At 45.3% G+C, this 15,915-nt stretch overlaps 1 protein-coding gene across 1 annotated transcript in view; it reads right to left on the bottom strand.

Annotated features, from left to right (window-relative positions):
* Positions 1 to 2,728: 2,728 nt before the first annotated feature.
* The window catches only part of LOC144893167 (uncharacterized), a 37,727-nt gene continuing 24,540 nt past the window's right edge, over positions 2,729 to 15,915 (bottom strand). The window contains exon 2 of the mRNA XM_078782808.1: positions 2,729 to 5,334. Coding sequence (XP_078638934.1) covers positions 4,891 to 5,334 — 444 coding nt within the window. The 3' untranslated portion in view covers positions 2,729 to 4,890. The remainder of the gene's footprint in view (positions 5,335 to 15,915) is intronic.

Genomic DNA, 15,915 nt, shown 5'->3' with positions numbered 1-15,915 from the left:
AAATGTTGTGGACGGATTTGGACAAAACGTGGTGGACAGATTGGGTGTTTGCAAGGATGATTCGGTTCGATTTTGGTGAAGATCCATTTGTGGATCTAGATACGAGAATTTTTTTTCCTAGTGATTTTCATTGAGAGATGCGGCCAAAAACGATTTATAATATATTTCAAAAAGTTGTGGACAAGTTATAACAAAACTAGGTGGATGGGTTGGTTAAATGACAAGAACAAGCTGATTTAATTTTGGTTGAGGTGCCCGTCTAGATCCAGCATTCAGTGGGATACAAAACGTAAACCGTTCAGATTGGTTGAGGTATGTGCTCTACCGAGTGCCGTTCGCATTCACAATGTGATGAATAGTCTGATGTGGTGACCACTGTCACATACACACCATTTTTGGATGTGGAGTAATGTCCTTTCATGGAGAGTGCAGATCCTGTTGAGCACAGACCCCTGTTTCTGGGAGAGGTTAAAACCTGGAGGCTCTTCTGTGAAATCACTCACCAGTTCTTTGTTAGCAATGTTTTGCCTGTCCAGAAATTGCACCACTTGACCTTTGTTTTGAACCCCACATCACTCAAAACATTTGCAGAGCCCCAGAAAGCTTTGCATGACCCGAGCCTCACATTTGGTAGATTCTGCAGGTCTTCATGGATTGGAAGCTCTGGGTTGGCTTTGATGCAGTAAAACACTCTCAGCATTCTTGCCTTCCAGTGCACACCAGGGGGTGGGATTTAGACAGGACAGGGAGCCACAGCATGAGTATTGATTCCAGTGTACCGCTGATAAATCCAAATCGGTGTTTTCAGGATAGTGTCCATGTGTTTTGTGTGGCTGCTGTCTACCCAAACAGGAGAACAGTATGCTGATGCAGAGTACACAAGGCTAGCAGTGCGAAGAATGCGTGCACTTGATCCTCCGGTGGTGCTTGCTCGTTTCTAGATGATGTTTGAGAGATTGAGATTGACCTCACCAGAGTAACTCTACAGTTTCACTCACCTCACTACAGAATTGTTATACCACCAAAACCTTCCAAAGAATACCCCGAGTGCAGTTACAAATTTTTTTGCTCACGTGGAACATAGTTCAGTTGAGCTAATGGGATGTCACGTCATCCGTCCGTCCATCCATGACACTTGGTCATGCAGCCATATTGGATCAAAGGAAAACCTTTAAAATTCCTCTTCTCTGAAACTGCTTAACCAACCAATGTGAAACTTAAAATAAACAATTGACTATCTATGGGAACATTTGCTTAAAATAAGCTACATAACTTAAATATAAGCTTAAAATAAGCTTAAAATAAGCACACATCCATAACACAAAATGGCCACCAGTGCCATCATAATACAGAAAGTGGGCAATATCTCGAAAAATATGAATTATAGACACCTTGTAGTTGCACCTTGTCAAATAGGGCTAATGTTGATGCAACAGAAAGTGACATCATGCTGGAAGTGGGCAATATCTCATAAATACGGCTCATAGCAGCAGCGAGTTGCACTACTGTGAATATAATGTCAACACTAACTGACCTAAAATGTGTATTTACATCGAGCTCATATTTTTACTCTGATCCATCCGTCCATCACTCCATTTTTTGCCAACCAGCCAGATGAGCTACAGGACAGTTGGTCCTCTATATTAACTCTTTCTGTCCAGTGGTTTAGGAGTGTATAGAAGTGAAACCACAAACAAACAAATCCACAGGCAGAATTATATAACTGTAGTTAATGTCTACTGCAGTGACTGCAAAAGGTGTACACCACAGCAGAAATATATTTAATTAAGCATTACTGAAGTTATTGTAGAGTGGCAACGATCTTACTACTGTGTAACTGTTTCTTGGGTGGACAGCTGCAAACGAGTCTCATTTTGACCTTGCGTAGGATTCTGATGATATTAGAAGACATTAAATGTTGAGGAAAAAATTGAGAGATTTTTGTATTTTTAAAAGGTTGTACAAAACAGATTGCGAATCATTATTTTTTGAAGTCTATTGTCACATTATTATAAAATTGATTTCAACATTGCACACATTAATAATTGCCATGAATATTACAATTCAAATAAATGTTATTGGTTTCATTCGTGTTCATATAGATGCTGACAAGATGTGGGTTAAATAACGGAAGTGTACACCTTTTGCAACTTGGGAAAGGATACTTGATAAAGGAGGAGGAAGTACAAGGCCAAATAAATGGCAGTTGAAGATGGAGAGGCCAACAACTCATCTAACGGTGAAAAGAGCAGGTAATAGCCTTGGGATTTCTGCTGAGAGTTTCCATTTATTTTGAGAGCTTCAGACTTCACAGCATTAAGGAACACTATGGGGGTTGTGGAACCCAGCCCTGGGTGAAAAATGAAATTTTACTTCATTGTGAAACGAAGATCTCAAGAAAAAAAACTTAGCTTGATAGAAACCCATACTACATACAATTTCAGGTGTCTTGTTTGTTTGTGTTTGGTTGACTTCTATGCAGTCCTGAAACCTCGTCAATTAAAAGCTGTAATTAAATACGTCATAGGCATCATACAAGTCATCATACATGTCATGGGGACCGCAAGGCTAACCCCCGCTCTTGCAGGGAAAATGACCTTAAAATGCCTGTTGTTGTTGTTGTTGTTGTTGTTGTTGTTTAGGCATCATACAAGTGGTGGAATTAACCTGATTCCATCTAAGGATGGTCTCTTTGCAAGTCCTTTCAACTCATGAACATATACCAGATGTCCTGAAAATGCATGACCTTTCAAATACATTGTATATAAGATCTGTGTATATAATATATATATATATTGTTGCGGATATGAGGATTGTGTTTTTTTTATAGTGTTTTTATTGTATAGTAAATTGTTGTAAAATATCGCCTTCCTTGCTCCAGTGTGTATAAAGGTCAAAGGGCGTTCCGGTAGTTAATTCCATAAAGCATACATTGAAGGACACTATAATACCCTTGTTCAGTAGCTTATATCCTTATTATGTGTGTTAGGGTAAGGCTGTGTCTCCCATTAATTTAAATACTCCATTGCACCAAGTGAAATAAGAGTAGATCCCCTTTCATTTCATTTCAATGGCCAACTGCATTTTGGGCGATTTTCTTCAACCACCATTGGCCACGAGGCAAGGTTTGGGAAGAAAGGCGTGCCCGCCCGTCGTCATCAAGGGCGGAGCCAGAGGGTCGCGCGACCAACCAGGGCCGAGGTGAGCACACCGATGGGCGTGTCCTGAAGGCCGGCGGCTTGATCGCCGGAGGCGTTATAAAACCGCACGCGCAAGAGTGGTCAGGAGTTGCGTAAGGAGGTCCATGACAAGAGTTGCGGCAAAGAGATCACCGAGAAGAGAGTTGAGTAAGGGATCCCTGAAGAGAGCAGCTTGAGCCACCGCGGCTGCATCAACAGCAGCTTGAGCCACCGAAACTGCAGCCACAGCAGCTTGGGGCCTGGACGGACGTTTTGAGCAGGGCCGAAAAGGAACGGCGGCTGCCAAACGCGCCGAGCGTGCTGCGGTATCCGTGGACAGGCCTCCCCCCTCCAAGCCATCCACCTCCGCCATTCCTATCATCATTCCCCGTGTGAGTCGTCTTCGTTTGTTCTGTCCTGGGTATTAATTGTCTGTTTAGATAAGCTAGCGATTTTCACTGTGTCTCTAAAATCTTCTGTATATTATTTTCTTATCTTTCCTTCTCCTTGGTTATTTTGAGCCTGTAAATAGTAAATAAATTAGATTCGTATTTCCAACCTTTTGTCTGCTTCTTCTTCACATCCGTGTTGCCTTAGTCTTTTCCCTATTGAATATCTGTGGCGCGATCCGGCCAACGTTCAGGAATCGGGTTAGTCGGGGTAACTGTACGACTGCGGGGCCATCCGCTTGGCAAACACAACATCTTATCCGCGGGCCGTAACAATTGGTGTCTGGGAGTGAGATACGAGGCCCGAACCAAATTTTTAAAACATCTATAAAAAATTTGGTCAAAATTTGGAGCGGCCGAAATTTGTGTTGTTTTAAAGGAAAACCCGAATTTTGAAATCGCGCCATGGCTGGTCAAGGCGACGGGATGTCGGTGGGAGAGATAGACGGGGTAGAATCAACCCAGGATCAGAGGGAGGAGAACAATGGCAATGTGGTTGAGGGAGTATCAGGCGCACAAAATGGCGCTTCGCACATGGTGGCGACGAGGGTCGAGCCCGCGGTGCCAACGGCCTGGGATCCATTTCTTGCAAATTTGTTGAAATTTTTGACCCAGTGGGATGAAGAAAACAAAATGTATGCCCAGGGGCTCATATCCACCAGGGAAATTAACAACATGGGTGTTCAAATGACTAAGGAACTAAAAGAAATAACTGAGGAAATGGCGAGAGACAGAGTCGCATATGAGGTAAGTAGTCTAGTAGGAAGACTAGGTCCCCCTGCACCCCCCGGAGATATACTTCTAATCAGTGTTTCTAGATTGGAAAAAATGTGTAGAAAATGACTAGCTATGGCCCCAAGCTGAAAAAATGTTCCACATACCATTTTTATGCAAATTACTGCTGCCATTATCAAAAAAAGACTAGGTCCCCCTGCACCCCCCGGAGATATACTTCTAATCAGTGTTTCTAGATTGGAAAAAATGTGTAGAAAATGACTAGCTATGGCCCCAAGCTGAAAAAATGTCCCACATACCATTTTTATGCAAATTACTGCTGCCATTATCAAAAAAACGATTTTTGACATATCTCAGCCAATATTGCAGATAATTGAAAAATGAAGGTGTCTAGACCCATGTTTTGAAGGGCATAGATCATGATAGAACTATTCATAACATGATTACATGTGTCTATGGTATACTAGTATGCTAATTAGTGCTTTATTTACAAAATAATCACAGTTTTACGAAATAATAGACTCATATTAAGGTCCGTCTACACAGACGTTAACACAAAGTTTTATTTTTCTAAATACCCTGTGAAATTCACCGAATGCCCTGTGAAACCTGGGATTCTTCTCCAGCTTTTTCAAGGGCCCGACTTTTCCCTTCCCTTTGAAGGCACTGGTGCAGTCTTCTCCGCTGAACACATAGTACCCCAGGAGAGTGGCACAGTAGTCCTCTCCCAGGGATTCTGCCAGCTCAGAGACGTTGACAAGTTGGCGATGCTTCCCTGACCCTGTATCCAGGTACACCGTCAGCTTGATGTTGTGGGCATGGTGGAGCAGGATCAGGAGGATGTCTGTGTCCGGTGTTCTGACTACAGCGTTCTTGTATCCGATGGTAGCAGCATGATGGAGGTACAGAACCACCCTGGTATCAGTCTCTTCCTGGTTGCTGTAGATCGTGGGGAGTTCACGTACCTCGACCTGAAACACAAAAAGGCACCGCATTTCAATCACCAGTCACTGCCAGTTTCAGTATATCTCCGGGGGGTGCAGGGGGACCTAGTCTTTTTTTGATAATGGCAGCAGTAATTTGCATAAAAATGGTATGTGGGACATTTTTTCAGCTTGGGGCCATAGCTAGTCATTTTCTACACATTTTTTCCAATCTAGAAACACTGATTAGAAGTATATCTCCGGGGGTGCAGGGGGACCTAGTCTTTTTTTGATAATGGCAGCAGTAATTTGCATAAAAATGGTATGTGGGACATTTTTTCAGCTTGGGGCCATAGCTAGTCATTTTCTACACATTATTTCCAATCTAGAAACACTGATTAGAAGTATATCTCCGGGGGGTGCAGGGGGACCTAGTCTTTTTTTGATAATGGCAGCAGTAATTTGCATAAAAATGGTATGTGGGACATTTTTTCAGCTTGGGGCCATAGCTAGTCATTTTCTACACATTTTTTCCAATCTAGAAACACTGATTAGAAGTATATCTCCGGGGGGTGCAGGGGGACCTAGTCTTCCTACTAGACTAAAGGGAAGCGGAGAGGGACAGAGACCGCGGGTTGAGCGAGCAGGGCCCAGGGGTGCACGAGGAGGTAACGCGGGTCGAGAAGCGCTGGTTGAGCGAGGCGGAGAAAAGCATGGGTACAATGACGGAGGTAGAAATTGCGACCCGGGGTTTGGAAAAGCCGGCGACCGATGAGGTAGAGGGAATTTTATTAAAGCCAACGGTCGTCGAGGTGAGTAAAGAAAAAGTGGTAGTGGGCATTGAAATTGAAGAGACCGGGGACTTAGAAAACCACTCGCGGCAGGAGGAGGTGATGGTATATGTGCAAGGTCGGTGCTCAAATCGTGATGATGTGCTCACTAACCAAATAAAGAGTTTGCAGGTGGCAGAAGAGGTGCGGAGACGAGGTGCCAAGGTGAGTGGCGATATACGAGGAAATGTATATGATGTGAGGGGAGCTTCAGTCGGCTTGGGGGTTGATTTGGATCCGGGCGTTGGTGAAGGGTCCGGTGTGAGTGGAAATAGCACGCGAGTGAAAAAAAAGTGTGCGTCAAGGGGTGAGCGTGTTACGAAGCGCGAGTGTGATACCGAGTGCGAGCGAGAATGCACGTCGGGGTGTACGGAGTGTGACACAGGGAGTGAGAGCGATACGGAGTGTACGTGTGAGGGTGAGAGTGACCCGGAGAGTGAGTTGGTGGTGGAGTGGGTGCGAGAATGCACGCTTGGAGGGTTGAGGGTGTGCGAGGAAGCACACCTGAGTTGGTCATGGCGCGGGTGTGGGAGAGCCCATGTGAGCGCGTTAGTGGGTGGATGCCAGAGTGCACGCCCATGGTGAGTGGTACGGAGTACGTACCGAGGTAGAGTGCGCAAGACGGTGCGCGAGGTGTGTTAGAGTGTGCGAACGGTGAGTGTGCGCGAGAGGTGTGGTGTGTAACAGGGAGTGCGTTGGTGGAATGTTCGGACGGCGTTGGAGCACCGAGCTCGGTGAGGGTGAAAGGGGTAGCGTATGCGTGTGAGCATGCAGGTGAAGCATCGACGGTAACCGGGTTAGCGGTTCGAGCGACGGATAGCCGATGCGAGCACTCGGGGCGTGGTGTGCTTTGTTGGATGCCAGGCCCAGCGCGGATCGAAGCTGCGTCGCTTCTCTTCGAAGCGTCGTTGCCGATTCGGGCTTGGCCCCGCCCCGCACGGTCGAGTCCGAGCCTTGTCGGGCGAGGCGACCGGTCCGGTTCAAGGGCGAGTGGGAGGAAGCGGAACGGTGCCCCCTCGCGGGGACGGGGTTCCGACCGGGTGAGCCTCAGTCATCGGGCCCGGGACCGCAAGGTACCGAGCCGCGATGATGCGTGGAACCTCGGCCCGAGCATGCCTCCTCCCCAGAGTCGTGAAAGCCGGACGGATTCAACCTGCAGGTGACCAAACCACCCGAATTCATTGCTCGGCTTTGCGAAGCCGAGTTTTAATGACGTGACGCACCGAGGCTAGGATATAGCGGACTGTGATGATGATGATACTGATAGTGTTTTTGATCCGAAATTTAGAAAAGTGAAAGAATTGGCAGAGGATTGGCAAATTTTTGATTTGTTGGATTTGGACGAGCCAAATTGGTAGTGGGAGATGCCCGATGTGGTGGGATGGCCAATCCACCATCCCTCACAGAGGGGGCAAAGGAGCACTAGACTTATGGGGTTTATGGCAGTGAAAACTAGCCCGGGAGGGTTTCAATAATGTGTAGGGACCTAGAAGATGACAATAGGTAACGTTAAGATTAGTTAGTGACAATGATACCTGTAGTGGGGACGCAGGTAGATTAGTGTGGATGATAATGACATGGTATGTGCTTAGTTTAAAGGGAAGACTGGGAGCACTAAGTTAGCAGGGCAACAGGTAGTTAGATGATGCCGAATGAGTGAGTATTGATATCGGTGAAATGAGGAATTGCTAGGCAATGCTCGGGAGAGATGTGTGTGTGAGCGTGGGAAAATCTGGGTGCCTGAGGCAATGGTTTTGAGGATCGAAAGTGTATTGAGCGTTAACAGGAGTGAGGAACAGGTGTGATTGCACAGGTGTGCAACTGAACAGGTGGATGGAGCAGTGTATGAGTGAGAGTGATGGTGATGTGTATTGTGCTGACCAAATGGTCCAGGAAGGAAGGAGGGTGCAGGTGGCACCAGGTGTGATTGCACAGGTGTGCAACGACAGGTGTATGGAGAATGGTTGTGTGGAATAAATGGTATGGAGTATATGGAGTATTGGAATGGATGGTCGTGGAGTGAGTATGGTGGAAACTATGGAGTGGAGTGGATGGTGCGAACGTGTGAATGGGGGAAAGATGGACCCCCATCACGAATACCTGGGGAGGGTAATGTCAGTGTTAGGTAGAGGGTATAGGTAAATTGTGGTTGGATATTGGCATCTGTGGTGCGGGTGAAAGAATGGTATTTGGATGGGTGCATTAGTGTTGTGGAAATGGCTGGGCGTGTAGCCTGTTAGTGTGTGTAGTTGGTTTGGGCACTCCACCACTGTGAGGATGTCGGCCAGGTGAGGCCGCAGGTGGGCTCTGGGAGCTGGTAGAGTTGTTGTGGATGGGGCCCGAGGATCCGGAGGACGGACCCGGGTAGCCCAGTGCCAGAGGGCACCGAGGGGTGACAGAGCCAGGAGGGGCCTTCCCCAGTTAGATAGGTTAGGTGAGGAGCTAGGTAAGCTCGGGTGGCAACTACAGTGGTGGAGGTGTGCATGTGGGTAGACCTGCTGGGAGAGCTACACGTCTCAGCCCAGAAATTGTGCAAGGGCACCGGGAGATGAATCGGGGGAGTGAGACCCCAAATTGAGAAGCACCACAGTTTGGTCAATGGGAATTGGTTTTTAGAACCCATTGTGTAAGTTGGCCAATGGATTGGCAGGGAAAGACCCCGGGTAGTGTAAAGTGTGGTAAAGTCATTTAGAGGATAGTTAGGATTGAAGTCTCCTCGCACCATCTGCATCCACTCACCTGAGATGACGTACCTCCACACCATGCCAGGTTGTTTTTATGATTTTGGTGCAGATGTTTGGATTGTGAGACGCATCATGACATGGGTGTGACATTGTGCTTGTTGTTCCATCTCTCCCTCCTTATGAGGATTGATGATGAATTGGTGATGGCAAATTTTGGTTAGAGGGATTGTGGGGACGAATTTGGTATAGGGGGAAGATGTGACAGTAGTGACGAATTTGTAAATGTGTAGATTTTGTAAATATGGGGTAAGGGCAAGGGTAGTGTAGGTGACAGGGGGCGTGACGTACGGTAGGGACGAGCTTTCTCACTTCGCTCTCCGTACGCACTTCGCCTTGCATTGCCTTGTTTGATGTGTACCTTTGTGACCTTACCCCTCGCTCATCTGTCTGTCCCCCCTTTTGTCTCCCACATGAGGACCTGTGCGCCACTGGGCGCCGAGGGGAGCGTGCGAGAGTCCGCCATTGTGCGCCCGGAACTCCCAGAACCAGCTGTCTGCATCGATGCACCACATTATGGACCACATGTCTGTGGCCGAGCACCACTGATGGGCCCCATGGGTTGGGGCATGGCCCCTCTGCTGGAACCGGCCATGAGGGCCCGAAATCTTGCTGGCGGACCTTGGCCACAGGGCACCGATGCCCCACAGGTGAACCATACATAGTCGGCCCCTGTGGGCCATAAATAAAAAGAAATGGACACGTTGGGTGCATATTATTTTGATACAAATAGGCCGCCAGCAAAGAAGATGACATCAGGAAGAAATAATAATAGCCAGCAGAGGGAGCCGAAGAGCAAGAGACCACCTGCAGGGTTAGCGGTTGTTGTTTTTATTTTATTGAACAATGATGACTGTGCACCCATTGGTGCTTGAGGGTGTGTTGGTGCGTTTATGGGTGCTTTCATGGTGCATTGATGCAGAGCAGATTGTCTCCCCCCCAGAAAGAACAATCACAGGTCCTGGGTTAGTTTTGTAAATAAAGTAACGTCATTGTAAATAATGCTCCCCACCGTCACTGTATAGTTTGAAGACCATTCCGCAATTCGGTTAGCTGTGGGTGTGAGTCTGTTAGGTAGGGTGCAATGGAGCAGCGGGACATATTTATTTATGTTTTAAAACTGTCACACTCAGGGTCAGGTTAAAAGTAGAGGGAACTACACCTATATGTCACACTAAGTTAAAGTTATAGGCCCGGGACGTGCCTAAGAGGAGGAGGGTGCAGTGTTGCGGATATGAGGATTGTGTTTCTTTTATTGTGTTTTTATTGTATTGTAAATTGTTGAAAAATATCGCCTTCCTTGCTCCAGTGTGTATAAAGGTCAAAGGGCGTTCCGGTAGTTAATTCCATAAAGCATACATTGAAGGACACTATAATACCCTTGTTCAGTAGCTTATATCCTTATTATGTGTGTTAGGGTAAGGCTGTGTCTCCCATTAATTTAAATACTCCATTGCACCAAGTGAAATAAGAGTAGATCCCGTTTCATTTCATTTCAATGGCCAACTGCATTTTGGGCGGTTTTCTTCAACCACCATTGGCCACGAGGCAAGGTTGGGGAAGAAAGGTGTGCCCGCCCGTCGTCATCAAGGGCGGAGCCAGAGGGTCATGCGACCAACCAGGGCCGAGGTGAGCACACCGATGGGCGTGTCCTGAAGGCCGGCGGCTTGATCGCCGGAGGCATTATAAAAGCGCGCGTGCAAGAGTGGTCAGGAGTTGCGTAAGGAGGTCCTTGACAAGAGTTGCGGCAAAGAGATCACCGAGAAGAGAGTTGAGTAAGGGATCCCTGAAGAGAGCAGCTTGAGCCACCGTGGCTGCATCAACAGCAGCTTGAGCCACCGAAACTGCAGCCACAGCAGCTTGGGGCCTGGACGGACGTTTTGAGCAGGACCGAAAAGGAACGGCGGCTGCCAAACGTGCCGAGCGTGCTGCGGTGTCCGTGGACCGGCCTCCCCCCTCCAAGCCATCCACCTCCGCCATTCCTATCATCATTCCCCGTGTGAGTCGTCTTCGTTTGTTCTGTCCTGGGTATTAATTAAGTCTGTTTAGATAAGCTAGCGATTTTCACTGTGTCTCTAAAATCTTCTGTATATTATTTTCTTTTCTTTCCTTCTCCTTGGTTATTTTGAGCCTGTAAATAGTAAATAAATTAGATTCGTCTTTCCAACCTTTTTGTCTGCTTCTTCTTCACATCCGTGTCGCCTTAGTCTTTTCCCTATTGAATATCTGTGGCGCGATCCGGCCAACGTTCGGGAGTCGGGGTAACTGTACGACCGCGGGGCAAACACAACATCTTATCCTCGGGCCGTAACAATATATATGGTATCCACACTATAGTGTATTTAAATACACACAGATTCAATTCACTGTCAAAGTTTTTCCTCTTAAAGGTTTTCTCTGAATATATTTGCTTGAGTTGTTCCTTTCTTTCTCCAGCACCATTTCCTCCACATTCAATCTTTGGGTAGCTGTGACTAGACTATGGATGATTTCATTTCTGATACCATAATTCAATCTAAGAAAGAAATATGATTTCCCCTTAGGAATTACTAGGTCCCATCCATAATTTAAGTACAAAAGCTTGATCACCCACTGTTAATTTCCTACATTTTCGGTGTAGTGCACTGCGTTGCAATTACTAAATGGTCTGCAGCGTCATTGAAAGCCAGTGACTGGATTTTGTGATTTAATGAAAGTGGTGCAGTTATATAGACATCTGCCAAGCTCTAGTGAGCTGGAGAGCATGAGAGAGAGATAAAGAGATAGAAAAAGAGAGAAAGGCAATGACAGAGAGAGAGAGAGAGAAAGAGAGTATAAAGAACAAGAGAAGTGCGTACTGAGGAAAACTTTGTTACCATCACGGCCAGAAGGAGGAAGAAGAGAAATAATATTAAGATTTGGAAGAAAGAAGAGAGGGAAAGTATGGAGTCCAACCAGAAGACTAAACTAGAAAGCATCTGAAAATGCAAAGCCTGTCCGTGTCCGTTTGTATTTAGACGTCTTCTTATTATTATTATTTATGTTCAAAATAACGAAAACAGTAAAAAAAAAAATACAAAATGAAAATTGATGACTTTATGCAGCCTTGACCTTTGAGCTTTAGATCTAAAAAAAAACATAATCAGCTTCTAGCTTTTGATTGGTGAACCAATTATGTGACCCAATATGCAAACTATTAAAATATCAGGTCAATTGAATGAAAATTGATGATTTTATGCAACCTTGACCTTTGACCCGTTGATCTATAAAAAAAAACAATCGACTCCTACCTTTTTGATTGGTGAACCAATTCAGTGACCCCATTTGCAAATTCTTTAAATTTCAGATCAATTGGGTGAAAATTTCTGATTTTACGCAACCTTGTGTTTTATACCTTGTCCATGTGTTTTATACCTATCCCACCTCCCCACCCCTTTCCCATGCCTCCGCCCCCCAAGCCCTCTCCCTCCCACAGATATCCCGATATCCCTGTTCTCTACTGTTGCACTTGTGTGCTTCCCTCTCTCTCCCCATCTTGTCTCCCGCTCCCTTTATTGTATGTTTTGTGTGTCCGTTTCTTTTTTTTTGTGATTAATTTTAGCTCTTCCACGAGCCTCGATCTTGTATACAAAATTTTTTTTTAAACCTTGACCTTGAACCTTTTGATCGAAAACAATAACAATATGCTTGTAGCTTTTGATTGGTGAACCAAATTCAGTGACCCAATATGCAAATTCTTAAATTTTCAGGTCAATCCGAAGAAAATTGACGATTTTATGTGATGCTGACATTTGAACTTTTGCCCAAGTTGTTAATTTGCCTTCTCCGTATTCTCATAACTAGTGAGGTACCCATGCTACGCACGTGCTACGCTTCTCTGTTTCCCCATACACACATACACAGTGCTACGCATGGGTCATGGGTGGGAGGCCAGAAGCAAACAGAGAATGCAGAAACGGTGAATGCTAAAGCATGAAACCAATAAATTCCACATTCCTGTAGCACCTTCAGTCGCATGTCAGACATGGGCAGCAAGTTCGTGAAGGACTTCTAGTAAAAACATACCCATTGGCAAACAAAGGGGTACGTTTGTTCCATTCCCAGTCAATGGCGAATCTGCATATGGCGATCCACGAATTCACGTTTAGAAAGAAGAAACCATCACGGCATTCCGTCATTCACTTGAACTCGATATCTCTTTTTTTATTCCAAACAGCATAACTCCAATCACAAATGAAATAACATTAATATAAAAAATAAACTTTTAACAACATTCGTGACATAAACAAATATTTAAATCCTGATGTGAAGTTCCGTACGGTTGGGTGAATACAATTACGAATTCAAAATCGTAATTGTATTCACTCAATTCCAATCATCAATTGATACTTTAACAAAACGATTAACACAATTAACGTTTCACGATTTAACATTACGACTGAATGACGGCTGTATTTGGATATTATCAAACCTGCGCATTGCCGTCATCTGTCCACTTCCGCATTCGCGGCAGGTTCATAATTGTCATCAAAATCTAAACAGTATTTGTAGAATTTCAACAAAAGCCACATCACTGTTCATATCGGTAAATATTTGGAAACCGGATATATTTGTAAATATATCGGAAATCAATTTGGTTCATATCGGATTTGAAAATTTGTAGAATTTGGAAAAACTGGAAAATTGGAAAACTTGGAAAACTTGGAAAAACAATATGGCCTATTTTACTCCCAGGGGTCCCAGGAATACCCAGCCGAAATATCGTTGCGATCGGTTGAGCCGTTTTTGCGGTACCTTCGAACGGACAGACGGGCATTTGGTGGATTATAGTAACATAAAGCTTTGTTTAAATTTTGATGACAAAACTCAAATGCTAAATTGAAATTTCAGGTCGATTGGATGAAAATTGAGGATTTCATGTGATTTGTGAACCTTTGACCCTTTGACGAAATTATTAATTTGCCTTCTCTGTATCTTACTATAATACCCTAGTGACTGCAAAATATGAAATCATAATTTAATTTGAGGTTGAAATGAGCCTGCGAGGTCACTCCGTGCGCAGCCTGCACGTCGTGTACAGTGTGTTAATTAATTAATTCCCCACTCTCGATCTGAGGTAACTCGACCATATTTTATCCCATTTTCGCCGGGTTTGTGGTGGTCTATTATTCAAATACCTTAGCGACTACCAAATCCGAAAGCCGTATTCAATTCCGACTTTAAATAAGCCCGTAAGGGCCGCTTGCACGAATCGCTCCAAGGGGAAAATAAGGCACGATCATCATCATCATACTAAAATAACAACATAATTACCTCAGCCCCCCGAAAATGGACGGAGGTTATGTTTTCACTAATTTGTCTGTTTTTCTGTCTGTAATACCAGGTGTCATGTATGGATGTACAAAATTCTTCCCATGTTCAAACGGGTCTCTAAGTTTCCCTCCCAAAATTTCTGCAATACAGATTTGATGAATTTCCCATCCTCGTCGCCATGTAATGTACAGTAACTAGATTGAATCGACAAACAATGATCAATTGCCATACATTTATTAACTCTCAGCATACAGGGCCATTTTACGTCTGCGCCATCTGCACTCTGACGTAACTCGCCGGAAACGGAAAGAGACCCGTTTGAGCACAGGACCATTTTTACATCCATACATGACACGAGGATATCTTAAAATGATATCAATGGATTTTGATGAATTTTGGGGGACAAGTTGGGTGTGTTACAAGGATGAATTAATTACATCTTAGTGAAGATCCAGATCTGGACACTATAATTTCTAAGTGGTTTTCCTCCATTGTTTTGTGTTAAAAAAAAAATTAGTGCTTCTTTGAGTTTTTAAAATTCTACTTTCACCTCTTTCTCCCTGAAGAAAAGCATTACGGAATTAAAACAACATTAGGTAAGTCTCCATACACCTCAATATATGACGGTCTGTCCTCCAAGATCAGAGATGAATGTGTTTATAGTGAAGAAGCTGCAACAAATTTATTAATAGCTGCATCTTTTCGAGAGAAAATGGATTAATCTGATGTCAAGGAATGCCAAAGAAGACCACAACAACACAATGAGAGCCAGAACCTGAGTGATATACAACAGCAGAAAATAGAGTTGTGTCCAGCAGCATAATTGTTGTGGCAGAGCAGAGCCGAAAAGACAAGTAGGCTTTTAGGTAGGCTTTAATCAACAAAATGGTGGCCAGGTGCACAAGAAGAGGCCTAAGCAGGGCTTGAAATCCTTAAGAGGGAACGTAGCATGGAGCGGATCATAGGCAGCCCGCATGCCGTCGGCTGACCCGCTTTTATACAGTAATGATCCCAGAACACAGGAAGTGAGGTACACAGGAAGTGAGGTACACAGGAAGTGAGGCATCAAGAAAACTGGAATTATGTCATTCTCCCCTTGCTTAGAAAAACACTTTTCAGAGGCCCAGACGGTCGGGGGCCCACAGGGCACGTTGTGATCATCGTAGCGGCTGTTGTTCAGTCGCATCTCCAGAGACTTCGGTGGGCGCGGAGCTAGGATCGTCCGATGCAGTCGAATCACTGCCAACCCCATTCTCCAAGTCGCACGGTGCCTCGTTCTGTTGCTCCCACCCCTTTATGTCTCCAGTCAGGGCCAAATGTCGGATGGATGCAGTGGTTTTCCTTGCTGTCTGGATAGCGGACCTGGTCGTACTGCGGATTCGTGTGCAGGAGTTCCACTTGGTCGACCCGTGGTTCCGTCTTACTCTGGCGCACATGTCTTTTGAGTAGGACAGGTCCAGGCATGGATAGCCAAGTCGGTACCGAGCTGCCGGTCACGGAGCGGCGAGCAAAACTTAGCAGTCTTTTGTGTGGGGTAGCGTTAGTAGCTGTTGACAAGAGAGAACGGATCGAGTGCAAGGCGTCAGGTAAGACAGTTTGCCAACACTGGGTCGGCAGTTGGCGTGACCTCAAGGCCATGGTGATAGCCTTCCAGACTGTTCCGTTGTAACGTTCAGCTTTGCCGTTACCCTGCGGGTTGTAGCTCGTGGTTCTGCTGCTAGAGATGCCTTTACTTGTCAGGAATTCACCAAGCTCTCGGCTCATGA

Source organism: Myxine glutinosa, chromosome 8, assembly GCF_964187855.1.
Source record: "Myxine glutinosa chromosome 8, kmMyxGlut1.1, whole genome shotgun sequence".
Taxonomy (NCBI): domain Eukaryota; kingdom Metazoa; phylum Chordata; class Myxini; order Myxiniformes; family Myxinidae; genus Myxine; species Myxine glutinosa.
The sequence above is the reverse complement of the archived record's forward strand: the minus strand, read 5'-3'. Positions and strand labels throughout refer to the sequence as shown.